Genomic DNA, 13,441 nt, shown 5'->3' with positions numbered 1-13,441 from the left:
TCATGGGAGAAACTTCCACTGCTGCMCGGAGCGTTCTCCCCCACCAAGAGGTGAGACGGGGCCCACTGACACRTGAGGTGCTCCAAGGAGGAAGAAGCTTGGTCCCTGTCCCAACCTCATGACCTAGTTCAGACAGGAGGAGGTATCAGAGGATGGTTTTCCTTTGTTTGTAGTGCTGACTGTCCAGCTTCTTCTCTGGCAGCAGGCGGTCTGTGAAGACAACTGAATCTCTTCGGCGTAGGGTTTGCTAAGCCGGGTGTTCCCCGGGTGCTGCTCTGGGAACTTGTTTTCTCCAGGGTCTGGATCCAGAGATTTTGATCTCAGTCTGTGTGCTCCCATTTCTACAGCAGGAGAAGACTTATGGGTGGAGTTTTGCACTTTTCGTTTTCAGTTTTATTATCTGTAGCACTGACTCTCTGGGGTGAGCACAGCTATTTGGGATGTAGGTTATAACCAGACAAATGTGGYGAAGTAGCTACAGTGTCAGGGAACTGAACGAAGGAAGGAGAATAGGACAGAGCATGGATSTGGAATCTTATTAGTTAATAGTTGTGAGTTGATTGTTCAGATGATGGAACGTCTGATCTCCTGTTGCCTCAGATTGCTTGGTGAAAGGTGTTTCTTGGCACTGTGGAAGGGTGATGAGGAGTGACTATTTTGTGAGCTCATCTTCTTCTCTAGCACTGAGGGAAACCACTTGGGGCAAAGGAGCAGAGTAGCTAACAAGGCTGCCGTGAAGTCGTGGTGAGGGGAAGCTGGCAGCAGGCACYGAGATCCCAGACCTGTCACCTCCAGACCTAGCCACCCTGCAGCTAGGGCAGTGTCCTGGATGACACTTGGATGAGCGGGTTCCCTTTCCTYGCTGGAGAGACGACAGCCTAATAAATGCCAAGCACCCTGCTGTCCCRTGTGGTGTGTCCCCTTTAGAGAGCTGAAGAGAAAGCCATTGCATTAASATCTGCCTCGTACAGCCCTTTCTTTGCTCGCTCCCCAGGTGACTGCAGAGGAGCTGTGCTCACTTCTCAGCCAAGTCTTCCAGATTGTTTACACTGAGTCCACCATAGACTTCTTAGATAGAGCAATATTTGATGGGGCCTCCACGCCGACACGGCACATGTCCTTACACAGCGGTAAGTCCGTGCTCTTTCTGTTTGCCTGTCTCTTACCTGAGGCTCTCCTGCCTGGGAGTCTTTCCCATATGCACCAATGCCTGTTGCTTCTCTTCCTGCCACCCTCCAAAAGAAAATCCAGTCAGAATCAGCCTGGCCCAGCCTGCTGGCTTCCCCTCCTGCAAGGTCATCTCTGTATTGATTATCGGCCGTGATGCATCTCCAGTGGCATCAGCTCCGGGCCCACATGGGGCCTTCATTTCTAGTGAATCCTGCTCTAGTGAAGGTTGAGAGAGGCCAAGATAGTGCAAGGCTTTGAGAAAAGTCTCTCCTCTGCTTTAATTGCGTGTGAGGTAGAACGGCACAAAGGATTTCTCCTGCCCAAAGATGTATCCCAGGAGGGTTATGGGAAGCCTGAAGACATTAGATTTGGTAGGTCTGTCCTTTTCCTCCATACCCTTTGCCTTTCTCTGTTCGTACTGGATGGAAGCAGTTAATAAAATGGTGCTTTGTCCCTTTGCAGTTCTGCATCTCTGCTGAGTCTCTCTGTAACCAGCCCTGACACAGCGTTGTTCCCTCTTCCGGCACCATCTCAGCCCCAGTCCTGCAGTCTCTTTTTTGTTCCAGCTATGAACGCTGAGTCAGAAATCTGTGTGTACGTAGGTCACAGGCTAGGAAAAGCACTGCGTTTCTGCTTCTCAAAGTTTGTGTCTTGAATATCTTCCTTGCAGATGACTCTTCTACAAAAGTGGATGTTAAAGAACCTTACGAAACAGAAGAGAGCGGTTTGTAAGTTGAGAGCGAACGCTGTTTAATGTGATGGCTTGGCACTTAGGGGTAACACCTTATTCMTACAGCTTCCCTGCCAGGTTTAGAACAGGAACTGCTGCAGTCTGCACATTAAAAAGCTTCTGATCAGCTYGGCTGAAACATTTGACAGCATTATTTCTGTCTGTGTGCGGTACCGTGGCCCCTGCTTCCTCAGCATCCTTTGCTGTATTGTTCTGTTACTACGGATTTTCAGGGAAGCTCATAGATATATTTGTGYTCAGTCCACGCATCGGCAGGAGTGGGGTTGTGCCTTTCACAAAACTGGTTTGCCTTGGTGGAGTCTAACTGGGGTTCGTAGAAATGTTTTCACCACCTTTTCCAAAACCCATTATTTTGAAAACATTTTCCCTCCTGAATCAYGGTGAATGCTGAAAATGTTGAGAGCACACAAACCAATTGTCTCAAGTTGATTGACATTCTTTGAGAATTTCAGATTTAAAAGTGTCAAAATAAGATATTTTGAGATTTTTTTTTCTCAAAACAAATTTCTGAGGAAGCAATTGGAGAGAATATTTTCCTGTGTTAGGGCTTCATTTTCAGCAAMTCTATTTCAGCAAAACTAATACGGTGAAACTCCCCTAGCTGTATTTGGATCCTTCATACGCCCTCTGGAATGGAAGGCTGCAGCTGAGGGCAGCCTTTACGTAGTGGGAGTGTGACTGTGCGTGACTGCTCTTCCAGCTTCCAGGCTCTCTGGTGCTGTGATCAGCAGTGGCTGCGATGCAGGTGCTGCCTGAGGAGTTCTGCACAGCTCACAATCTGTTTACCTTTCAGTTCCTTTCCAGAAACCTTGGATGTAGGTGACAACTCCCCCTCTTCTTTCTCGACACAACAATCTCCTCACATTAAAACAGTCAGTGAGAGTGAGCTCAGCACCACAGCGACAGAGCTGCTCCAGGACTACATGATGACGGTAGGGTGTCCTCAGGGCAGCGCCTGGTCACAGGGAAGGGTGGTGGGGTCTTCTTCTCTCTAGGATGTTCAAGAGTGAACATGCTTGTGACTTTGGCAGAGACTGAGCTTCATGCTGGCTCCAGCTGCTTCCAGTCAGTATTGTCTGGGCCCTGCAGGTGATTTGGGTTTGTTGTCTCCTCGTGTATAAGTTGTGTCCATGTTAGTGCAGAAACTATAGTATCTCATCCTCGTCCTTTWTGGACAAATTCTGCTTGCAGCCTCCATGGCATCTGGACATGGGCTGACACTGTTCTCTTGCTGGACCAGCCCTACCCCGTTATTCCCGCTCACTGTGTTAGGGCATGTCACACCACACACACTGCTCAAAGTCTATCACTTCATGAGCTACAGACTCTGCACCTGCTTGTAGCTTGTCCCAGTTTGAAAGCTGCCAGCTCAGTGGTGGGTTGCACCAGCCTGTCCTGCTTTCCTTTGGGGTGAGATGGTGATTACTGCAGCTTGTTGGCAGTTGACTCTTGTCAAATAGCAATAAATTGAGCTGCCATAAAGCCAGTTCCCAGGCTTCCTGTGCTCTCTTCCCCTTCCATTTTCATCAGAGTTGAACAAATGCTCCTGAAAATCAGTGATATTTGCAATGTTCTTCTCTTCCTCAGCTACGAACGAAACTCTCTTCCCAAGAGATCCAGCAGTTTGCAATGCTCTTACATGARTATCGCAATGGGGCTTCGATACATGAGTTCTGCATCAACTTGAAGCAGCTCTATGGGGACAGTAGGAAGTTCCTGCTCTTAGGTGAGTTTCAGCTGCCGTGGATTCATTGTGGGTAACAAACCAGAGGGTGAGGGGTGGCCTCAGTCTGCTCCCGATGCCCTTGGCAGGGCAGGAAGCGCTTGGTACTGCTCTCGCTAAGGCATGGGCCTCTCACAAGGACAGTTTGAGCTGATGCAAGGTTGTGAAGGTGAGAGGGTGAAAGATGCAAAGATTGCTCAGCCTCCTGTTGCTTGAGGTGTAGCCAAGCAAGAAGTAAATACCGTGATTCACCTCTCCTTGGAGACACCTGCTTCCTGAGGGCAGTTCAGTCCCTCTAGCTCAACGCTCTGTCTCAGGGTGGCTTAAATCATCCCTTGAGATACTGATCTCTCCCAACTGACTACAGAGGGAGCTGAGACACTTGGCTTTTATGTGTCAAAAGGTAATGAGGTAGATTGTCCTCTCTTTGTGTCTCTCTGCTTGCATCTGCGTCTCTCTACTGATTATCTTAAGGGTTCAGGATGAGCTCCTTGGGGACTGCGCACAGCAGCGGGATTCAGAGGGTGTTTGTTCCACCCTSCAGGGCCTGGTCTTTCTTTGACTGACCATTGAGGTGAGGTGTCTGATGCCAGACATGTCATTCAAGCTGGCATGTTTAAGAGGGTGCCTTTGGGGCCTGCATTCTCTGGAAATGGTTTGCAGGCCTAGAGGGAAGGTTTGCACCCAAACAGTCCTGTGCAGTGTCAGCAGCCAGACGTGCCGGCACTGTTTCATTTCCCTCGRCTGAAAGGAGGCTGCCGGCTTTGGAGGCTCTTCAAGTCCCTCCTACCTCGAACTCCYTGTTTTGATTTGTCTTTAATAATCTGAAATAACGAGCCTTTGAAGGCCTCCCTCAGCACAGTTCTGTTGCTTTACACTCCCCTCCCCAGCCATCTGCTGTACTTGGTTGTTTGTTAATGCCTTTTAGCTTCACTGCATCTTGCAGCTCGGATGATACCGTGACTACATCAYGGCCTCAGCAGGCTTGCCTGTATCATTCAGGAACGTGTCTGGGGAGCAGGCTATAAAGTAGACTCTGCTCGCRAGGAGCGGAGGACCATTCCCTCCTGCAGAGCTGGTTCCTGGGATCGGGAGGCCTTCCCCTTCGCTGTGKTTAGCTGGGGTGTCTGGCACCAGCAGCCAGACCGCAAGGCAGGCACCGCTGCTTGTGAAGTAGCAGGTTTTGGAGAGCACATCGATTTTGTACCGTCTTGCTGGCTGAAGATGGATGAGATTTGGATCCTCCTGAGCCTGGGACGCACCTGTCTCTAGTTACATCTCTCACCTTGTGACGCTTTCTCAGTGGCAGACACCGAGGTGCTGGTGTGCCCTCTGCCCTGGGGTACACTAACTGGGGGCTGCCAGCAAGCCCTCCTGGCGTSCCTCAGCACAGGAGGTCAGGTCAGATCATCTCACAGCCCTGTCTGGCTTGGAAATCTCGGTAACCAAACGCTGCTCCCCACCCCATTCCGGTTCAGGCCGAGCCACTGCGAGGGTGGGTTTGTGGCTGGGTCTCTCAGCATTTATACAAGTAGGCACCAAAGCGCARGGAGGGCTTTCAAGCAGAACAGGAAGCAAAAGGGAGATGCCTGTTGCTGCTGAAAAGGGATGCCGTGTTTTTTTAGCCCGGTTTTAAAAGGAGGTCTGCCACGAGCACTCGGTTACTCAGTCGCCGTGGCAGGCCGCAGGGAGAGGGGCAGCTTTCAGGCAGCTTTCCTGGGAGCCCGGCTTCTGTTTCCTTTGTCCTCGGTGCCGCCGCGCGCGGTCCCGGCGGCTCCGCCAGCGCGGTGGCGGTCGCTCCTTCCACCAGCGCGCCCGCAAGCTCCGCGCTTTTAATGGTGCTGTTACCAAACCGATCGCAACAGCAAGGTCACTGTGCTCCGTCCCAGAGGCTGGCTTGATGTTGTGCACGCGTCGCTGAAAAGCAGATCCAACGGGCCTTTCCCCGTCTGGCGGTCAGGCTGGCACAACGCTGCGCAGCACACGGTGTGACCCCCTTACAGGAGGGCGCTGGGCTGAGCACCGGCTTTTGCCCCGCTTCGGGTGCAACCAGAGTGGCTCCGGCTGCGTGACCGCAGGCTGCCAGCAATAGCCTGAGCCTTRGTCCCGTGAAACGAGGCTGAAAGCTCTGGGCAGCCAGCACATGGGTTTGATKTGGGAGGGCAGCGTGAAGATGATAGCAGAGCTGAGGAACCTTTCTCCCCGGTTCAGAGTAGTCTGGAAACCTCCTGTAAAAGGTTCGTTTCAAGTTTTCAAGTGCACAGAATTTCCTTCCAAGCAGTGKAGCCCTAAAGATAGGCTTGAATATGGGAAGTCATGGAGGGGYGCCTAGGTTTTGGCAGTAGCAAGAGCAGGAAAGGCAAGGATGTGCACTGTGGAGGGGACAGGGAGAAAGAAGGTGCTGAACATACAGGCTGCTCAGTGATTTCAGCTGGAGCAGGATAGGGCCCATCTGGAGGAAAAGGCAGGTTAAATAGCCTTGGCCTAAACAGGTGCTTTTGTAATTAGAGGTAAGGTCAGAATCCTCTCTAGCAGAAAGAAAAGAGATTTACTTAAACTCCTCGAAGAGCAGTTAACAGTGCAGCAGGAAGCTGCCCCTCCGCTGAGCCCACGGCGAGGGGCGCTGCAAGGGAAGCGTGCTCTGGGAACCGGGACGTTTCGTCCCAGKTACGTTAGCTCTCGTAGTCGAAGCACTCGCTTCCGTAACGTTCGATTTAGCGCAGCGGTCAAGAGCCAGCTGTTAGCCCTGCCCTGCGGGCCGCGGCGGTGGAGCCTCGCCGGCGGGGTGCTGTGCCGTAGCCCTGCTGGCCTGCACTGGGCTGGGGAGAGGGAGACGGGGACAGATGTTCTTGAAACCACCCTGYCTGTTCTCCTTTGGGCGCCTTAATCGCGTGCTGATACTGTTACAGTAATAAGATCAGCAAAGCTGAGCAATATGCCTCAGTGCTGAAGCAGCAGACAATCCTTCCGAGCTCTGGAGTCCTGCTCTGCCTCCCCTTCTGCCGTGCAGCGTCTTCAGCCCGCAGGAGGGCAGCGCCAGCGGTTCTCAGGGGGTCTGACCGTGACGTGCGGCCACGAGATGGAGTCCCCGGCRGCCCCGAAAGCGCCGCTGGCCCGCGCAGGGCAGCGTGGAGCAGGCCGGGGCCTCGGGCGAGGTGCGCCGGGCCCGCGGGTCTGCCCGAAAGGGGCTCCTCCGCCGAGCTGCGCGTGGTTTCCTCGTGAGCCGCTCCGCTGGCGCGGGTTTCTGCGTGGACGGCTGAGCTAATAGGTGCGACCGGAGTCGGCGAGAGCTGGAAGGAAGAGCCCGGTGCAAGGTGCCGCTGTGAAGCTCAGATTGGACCGTGAGGCTGCGACCCGAACTGGCCGGGGGTGGCGGGGAGTCGAGGGCGAAGCCCTGCCGCCGCGCTGCGTGGCGGAGCAGGGGGAGGACGGCGCGCTGGGGAGCCACGGCGCGGCCTGCCTCGATAGCTGGGCGCTGCCGAGGGCGCGCGAACCGGAGCCGCCGTCTCMACCGGGACGTCTTCGGAGACGCACGGCGATGCTCCTCGGGGTCCCAGCGTGCTCTGTGGCCGTTTGCTCCTTCGGGTGCTGGAGCGGGTCTAACAGGGAGCTTTGCTCCGGCGGAGGGTGCTTCAGCCTGGCCCGGCGCCGCTGGGCCGCGTCGCCCTCGGAGGGGCAGTTTCTCCTCTGGGTCAGGTAGGAGCCCGGAAAACRAGCCTGACTCCCAGGCTATCGCTGGCCTCCTGCTTGAGGTGAAACGGCTCCGCTTAGGTTCAGAGTAGAGATGTTCCCCGGAATCGAATGCAGCTGAACAAATCCACTTTCAAATACGTTCAAATTCGACTTCCCCGAACGTTCCCCTGCAGACAGGCCGGCCGGCCGGCGTCGAGCGCGCCGTTGCGTTGCGGTGTTAAACGCGCGAGGTGGCTAATATTCTCCTCCTTGTGTTTTCTTTCCTGCGGAAGGCCTCAGACCGTTCATCCCCGAGAAGGACAGTCAACACTTCGAGAACTTCCTCGAAACCATCGGGGTGAAGGACGGCCGCGGCATCATCACAGACAGTTTCGGGAGGTACAGGCGGACTCTGAGCACCACCTCCAACTCAACGACCAACGGAAACGGAGCTGCCGGGAGCTCGGATGACCAGTCCGTGCCCTCAGAAGAAGATGAGTGGGACCGAATGATCTCTCACATCAGCAACGATATCGAAGCCCTCGGGTGCAGCATGGACCGCGATTCCTCTTGAGAGCGAGCAGGGGGAGGAAGGATGAGGCGGCTCGGTCCAGCTCCCTTCCGCCCTCTCGCAAAGAGACTGCGGCGGCGGTTTTGCGCCCGTCTTCCTGACCTTCGTTCTGGAAGAGGTTCTCGAGGTGGAGCAGGATGTAATTACTCGCCCATCCTTGTCAGCGGCCTCGCTGGCCCACGCGTCCGTCGGCGGGCGGCCGGGGCCCTCTCACTGGGAAGGTGTGTGCCGGACAGGAGCCTGGGGCCGGGCGAGGGAGCCGTCCCTCCCGCCGCCTGCCCTGGTGCGGGCTTGCCACCGCCACCGCGGCGGGCTGCGGCGCAGGGGAGCGAGGCTGGCGAGAGCCTCRCGCGGAGGCCTAACACTTAGCTACAACCCGGTTTACAGTTTTGCACATGATCCCCCCCGTTGTAACTGCTCTCGTTCTCCTCCTCCTTCCCCTCCCTGCCCCTTTTGGAATGAAGTTTACCACAATGTGAATTTATTTAAACCTATTGTCCGTGTTGTCGAAGCGCTCGGGAGCCAAACCTGAAGGTTGTCGGGCAAGAGGCGGCCGACGGGGAACGCTGTCCGCCGGCCCGGCGCGCGCGGTGCGGCCCCTTCCCCGGCTGGCGGTGACGTTCGGTGCTTCGGGGTCCACCCTGCCGCCGCTCGCGCTTCCTCGCCGTCTTCGCTCGGGAACGGCGGCCGGCTCCCTCCGGCTCGCCCGAGCACCTAGAGGCGCCCGGCGCCTCTCCCTCCGGGCGGGAGCCCGGGTGCTTCCCGCCGCCCGTCCCCGACCCTCGCGGCGGTCTCCGGCGCCGCCAAACCGACGCCAGCCCCTCCGCTCCCCGAGGGGCGCCCGGCGGCGGCAGGGCTCGAGCCGGCCGCGGCTCGGCCGCGCAGGAGCGAACGCGCTCCCGGCCTCCGGCAGGTCGAGCGGCGGCCGCGGATCGGTCGCCCTCGCTGCGTGGGAGGCGAGACGGGAGCAGCGGGGTCTATAGAGAGTGATGTACAGGCTGTATATATATATATATATATATATATATATATATATAAAAATAATCTTACGTGCAGTTATAAATACACACCTATTTTTTTAATCCGTATTCCTCGCCCTAGTAGCTCTGCTGCTCGGAGGGAGCCGCCGGCTGGGACCCGCGGTTGAGGCCCCCCCTCGGCCAAGGGACCGCGCGGGGCCGTTGCGGCMGCGCGGCGCTTTGCGCCCGGACGCTTGCTCAGCGGCTCGCGCGGCGGAGCCGGGCTGGGGAGGGGGGAGCCGGGCTGCTCCCCTCCGCCCGCACGCAGCCGCTCCCCTCCTGCAGCCGCTGGTGCCTCGCGGGCCCCCTCCCCGGGAGGAGCGCTGTTATCATTTTTCCTTTTCCAAAATAAATAAATAAATAAAATAAAAAAATAAAAAAAAAYCCCACCCAGCTCACAACCTCACGGAACAACACTGACTCTGCAGGGCTCCCCGGAGCCGTTAGCCGAACCAGTAGTAATCTGAGCTCTTAGTGTCTTTTTTTTTTTAAAAAAAAAAAAAAAAAGGAAAACCCACACATTCACAGCTCAACAAGGCATGCGTATGTACATATGTACGTACACACACACACTGAAGACAGTTGTGGGAGACTTCTAGAAATTTTGGGGGGGAGAAACCCCTATTTTTAAAGCAACTGTATAATAAGATCTCTAAAAGGGAAGCTGGAACAGCTTGCGATATTTTTTTTAAATACTTTGATCACTGCAAAAAACATGACTTAATTCTGGAAACTACTGTTCTATCGCAGCTTTGCGCGGTCTCGCCGACCCCCCCCCCCCCCCGGGCTGCCCCGCTGCTGCTCCCCGGGCCGTGAGCGGCCACGCTGGTGCCGCCGGCCCCCGTTTCGGGGCGTTTTGTACGTACGCTCCTCCGTACGGAGCGTCCGCTCCGGGTAAATACAGCGCTGCACCCGAGGGTGCGCTGTGCCGGCCTCGCACGGGGGCGCGGAGCCCCGAAGGCCAAGCCTGGCCACCACCAAAACCAGACCCACCACCACCACCACCACCACGCAGAGGCCGGCGCGGAGCCGGGCGCCGCCGAGCAGAGGCCGAGGCCGTTTGCGATCCAAGTGATACATGAGGCCGTTTATTGAGCATTACAGACGCGGACTGGGAGTAGTTGCAGGTCTCGAGTACGGGTAGGAGTAACTGTGCACCTCTACGGGGAGGGGAGGGGAGCGGAGACGCCGCTCGGCCGGCCGCTACATGGTCAGCTCCTGCGGGAGAGAGCGGGGCGTTAGGGCAGGGGCCCGGCCGGGAGCCCTCCCTCGGCACCCTCCCCGTGCACCGCCCCTGCCACGCGCCCGCGGTCGGCCCGGGAAGGGGCCGAGGGGCCCCGCGGCCTCCTCCGCCTCGGTTYCCCCCACCCCCGGGTGGGGGGAGGCGAGCTGGGCTGCCCCCCTCCCCAGCCACCGCCGGAGCTGGGACACTCACCATGATGGCGTTGACGATGTCGTTGTTGTTGTGCCTGAGCGCCCGCACGGCTTTGGGGCGCGAGACGTTGGCCTGAGCCATGACCAGCTCGATGTCCCTCACCTCCAGCCCTGTCTCATCCACCTGCGGGAAGGGCGGGCGAGGGGGCACCAGCGTCACTCCTCGCGGCGGTCGCCGAGCCCCACAGCCCAGAGCCACCCTGCTCCCGGGTGCTGGGACCCACCTCTTCCTCCTCCTCACTCTCCTCCTTGATGGTGAGAGTGGGGGCCGTCTCCGTGATCAGTGGCGAGTGCTCCATGGGCACCTTGAACTTCTCTGCCGCAGCCTTGTGCACTTGCTGCGACAGGTCCTCAATCTGTGGGGACAGRAGGGTCACATGCTGGTCCTCGTGGGCCACCTGCCCCATGTCCCCATGGGGCCACCCACCCTGGAGACCTGCCCCKCATCCCTTGCCTCACCTTGGCTTCTCCGAAGACGATGTAGATGTCTGATGCGGGGCTCTTGAAGACGTCGGGCTTGGTGATGACGAAGAGGATGTTCTTGGACTTGCGGATGGTGATGCGGGTGACGCCGTGGATCTGCCTCAACCCCAGCTTGGACATGGCCTGGGAGGACACACGGCCRGGTGAGCGCGGCCCCGAGCAGCACCATCCCCCGGCCCTGCTGGCGTCACCAAGCTTGCCGGCTTGGCTGTCGGGACGGCCGTAGCCGGCTGAGGGGGCCTCCAGCCCCAGCAATGCCCCGAGCCCAGGACCTGCTTGCAGAGATGTGGGGCAAGCCAGGGGAGCCTTGGCCTCTCCTCCACCCCGATACGGCACGGCTCCCCGGCTCATCGCCCGGCAGGGATCCCCGAGCAGGACGCCAGCCCTCGGTCTTCCCCCCCCGGCCAGGTCACCGTCCTTGGCGTGGTGACACCGAGCTGGCCCGGGAACCCATCCAAGAGACCCAGCCGTGATCCCGGAGCGGGGACCTGCCACCTGCCTCCCGGGAGCCCTTCAAGCCACGCCGGGGGCTGCCCCGTGCCAGAGGGCTTTAAGCCGGATTAACCCCTGCAGCCGATTTACCGCCCCTAATCCTCCCGGGCGCTCCGGGGACGGGCAGGGCTCGGCGCCCCCATCCCGGCGCGGACACGGGGCTCCGGCCGGCCCCAAGCCGAGAGGGGCCCCGAATCCCGCGCTGGCAGCGGGCTCCTCTCCTGCACCCACCTTCCGGGCCTTCTTCTCGCTGCGGCTCTGCTTCGCTTTGCTCATGCTCTCCTCCCCGGCGCCCATCGAGTGGGCGAGCTGAGCCTGCGAGACACCGAGCCGGTGAGCCGGGCCCGCGGCGCCCGGCCGAGRGCGCCCGCTCGGCTCGACCCGCTCCGAGCGCCCACCTGGGTCTGGGCCGGCCGCGGCTCCGAGAGGTCGGGCTCCTCCAGCTCCGGGATGGACTCGTCGTTGCTCTCCGAGTCGTTGCAAGACCCTGCGGGAGGCGGGCGGGAGCCGTGAGCGGCCGGCGCGGCGCCCGCCGGACCCCGCGCCCGCCTCCGCCCCGCCGGCTCGCCTTTGTGGTTGGCCTCGCAGCGCCGCTGCGCCGCCGGCCGCTTCTCCTCGAGCAGGGCCATGCCGGCGGCTTCCCGCAGGTGCTCCATCTCCGGGCAGCGGTACGGCAGCTCYGCCTCGCTGGAGGAGCTCGACTCGGACTGCACGGAGCCGCGGGCCGCCCGCCGGCCCTCGGCCGACGCCGCCTCCTTGCTCCGCGGGCCTTTGCCGCCGGCGGGATGCTGCTTCCGGCCCCGCGGGTCTCTGGCGGCGCCGCCGGGCGACTTGTCCTTGTGCGGGAACGGCGGCGGCGAGGCCTCGGGGGCTGCGGGGAGAAGGGGGGGGCGGTGAGAAATCCCGGCAGTCCGGTTCCGCCGTCCCAGTCCCACCCRAGCGCCCGCAGATCAACCCGCCCCGGAAGGGCCGAATCCGCAGGGACCCCCCCCCCGAGCAGGGCGCCGCTCGCTTCCCCCGCGGAGACCCGGCCCGGATGCCCCCCACCCCATCCCGGCCGGGAGGGTCGTTACCGTCGAGGCGCTTCCGAGACGCCGGCGGGACGGACGGCGGCTGCTCCTCTGGCTCCGAGCGGGGAGGCGGCGAGGACAGCGGAGGCACTTGGATGAGTTTGGAGAGCGGAGGGCAGGGGGCCGCCGGCGGCGTGCCGGGAGAGGCTGCCGGCGCCGCGGCCGGGGCGGGCTCGGCCGGCACCGGGGGCTCCGGCCGTCCTGCCTGCTCCGCGGGCACGGGAGAGCCGGGCCGGGGGCTCGGGCACGGCTCCGGAGACGGCGAGCGGGAGGCGGCATCCGAGGACGGAGAAGCCGGCGCCGGCACAGCCGTCTCCACGGGGCTCGGCGGAGCCTCTCCGCCTTCGGCTGCGCCCGAGGGGCCGCCGGTGGCCGGAGCGCCAGGCTCCGCCGCCCCTTCCTCATCCTCGCGGTCTTCCTGCCCGGATAGCGCCGGAGCCTCAGCACCGGGGCTCGAGGGCGGCGCGGATGCGCTCTCCGCCGGCACGGCGGTGGCCGTCTCCTCCTCCTCCTCCTCGGCGGAGGCACCGGCTGCCTCCGGGACGCTCTCCTCCGGGCCGGGCTCTCCCGGGCACGGAGCCGGCGGCTCCGGGGGGCCGCTGCTCGCTGCCGCCAGCTGCTCCCGGGGCTCCTCCGCCGGCTCGAGGGCGGCGCTGAGCCCCGGCACGCTCGTCGCTCCGGTCTCCGTGTCCCCAGCATCCTCTTCCTCGGCGAGGAAGCACTCGACGGCTTCCTCGCCTGCCGCGGCGCCGAAGCTGGCATCCTCCTCCTCCAGGCGCTCGGCTTCCTCCGGCCGGCACGCCGGGTCCCGCTCGGCCGGGGAGACGCTGCCGCTCCGCTCCGAGAGCTCTTCCTCGCCTGAGTCTTCCTCGCTTGGTGTCCCGGGGCCGGATGGAGGTGCTGCTGCATCTTCCTCTTCCTCCTCCGGGTGCTCGGCCTCCTCCAGCGGAGGCACCAGGTCCTGCTCCATGGGGGAGACGATGCCGCTCTGCTCCGAGAGCTCTTCCTCGCCCAGGTCTTCCTCACCTGGTGTCGTGGGGCCGGACGGAGGTGCCA

The 13,441-nt window shown here is 60.4% G+C and overlaps 2 protein-coding genes across 4 annotated transcripts in view; one reads left to right on the top strand and one right to left on the bottom strand.

The window, feature by feature from the left end:
* CCM2 (CCM2 scaffold protein) overlaps positions 1-8,377 on the top strand; it is a 48,508-nt gene extending 40,131 nt beyond the window's left edge. For all 3 annotated transcript variants that reach the window (XM_085317803.1, XM_085317802.1, XM_085317804.1), the window contains exons 6-10: positions 995-1,130; positions 1,841-1,898; positions 2,715-2,853; positions 3,509-3,647; positions 7,610-8,377. In XM_085317803.1, the coding sequence (XP_085173929.1) occupies positions 995-1,130; positions 1,841-1,898; positions 2,715-2,853; positions 3,509-3,647; positions 7,610-7,890 (753 nt within the window). In that variant the 3' untranslated portion in view covers positions 7,891-8,377. The remainder of the gene's footprint in view (positions 1-994; positions 1,131-1,840; positions 1,899-2,714; positions 2,854-3,508; positions 3,648-7,609) is intronic.
* A 1,588-nt stretch (positions 8,378-9,965) lies between these two features.
* The window catches only part of LOC146588547 (uncharacterized), an 8,528-nt gene continuing 5,052 nt past the window's right edge, over positions 9,966-13,441 (bottom strand). The window contains exons 3-10 of the mRNA XM_085317801.1: positions 12,389-13,411; positions 11,884-12,186; positions 11,714-11,802; positions 11,547-11,630; positions 10,800-10,946; positions 10,565-10,696; positions 10,342-10,464; positions 9,966-10,124 (exon numbers count right to left, since the gene is read on the bottom strand). Of these exons, the coding sequence (XP_085173927.1) occupies positions 10,110-10,124; positions 10,342-10,464; positions 10,565-10,696; positions 10,800-10,946; positions 11,547-11,630; positions 11,714-11,802; positions 11,884-12,186; positions 12,389-13,411 (1,916 nt within the window). The 3' untranslated portion in view covers positions 9,966-10,109. The remainder of the gene's footprint in view (positions 10,125-10,341; positions 10,465-10,564; positions 10,697-10,799; positions 10,947-11,546; positions 11,631-11,713; positions 11,803-11,883; positions 12,187-12,388; positions 13,412-13,441) is intronic.

The sequence above is a fragment of the Rhea americana genome, unplaced genomic scaffold, assembly GCF_003343005.1.
Source record: "Rhea americana isolate MKP2758 unplaced genomic scaffold, rheAme1 scaffold_508, whole genome shotgun sequence".
In the NCBI taxonomy this organism is placed as follows: domain Eukaryota; kingdom Metazoa; phylum Chordata; class Aves; order Rheiformes; family Rheidae; genus Rhea; species Rhea americana.
This window is presented reverse-complemented; position numbering and strand designations above follow the sequence as displayed.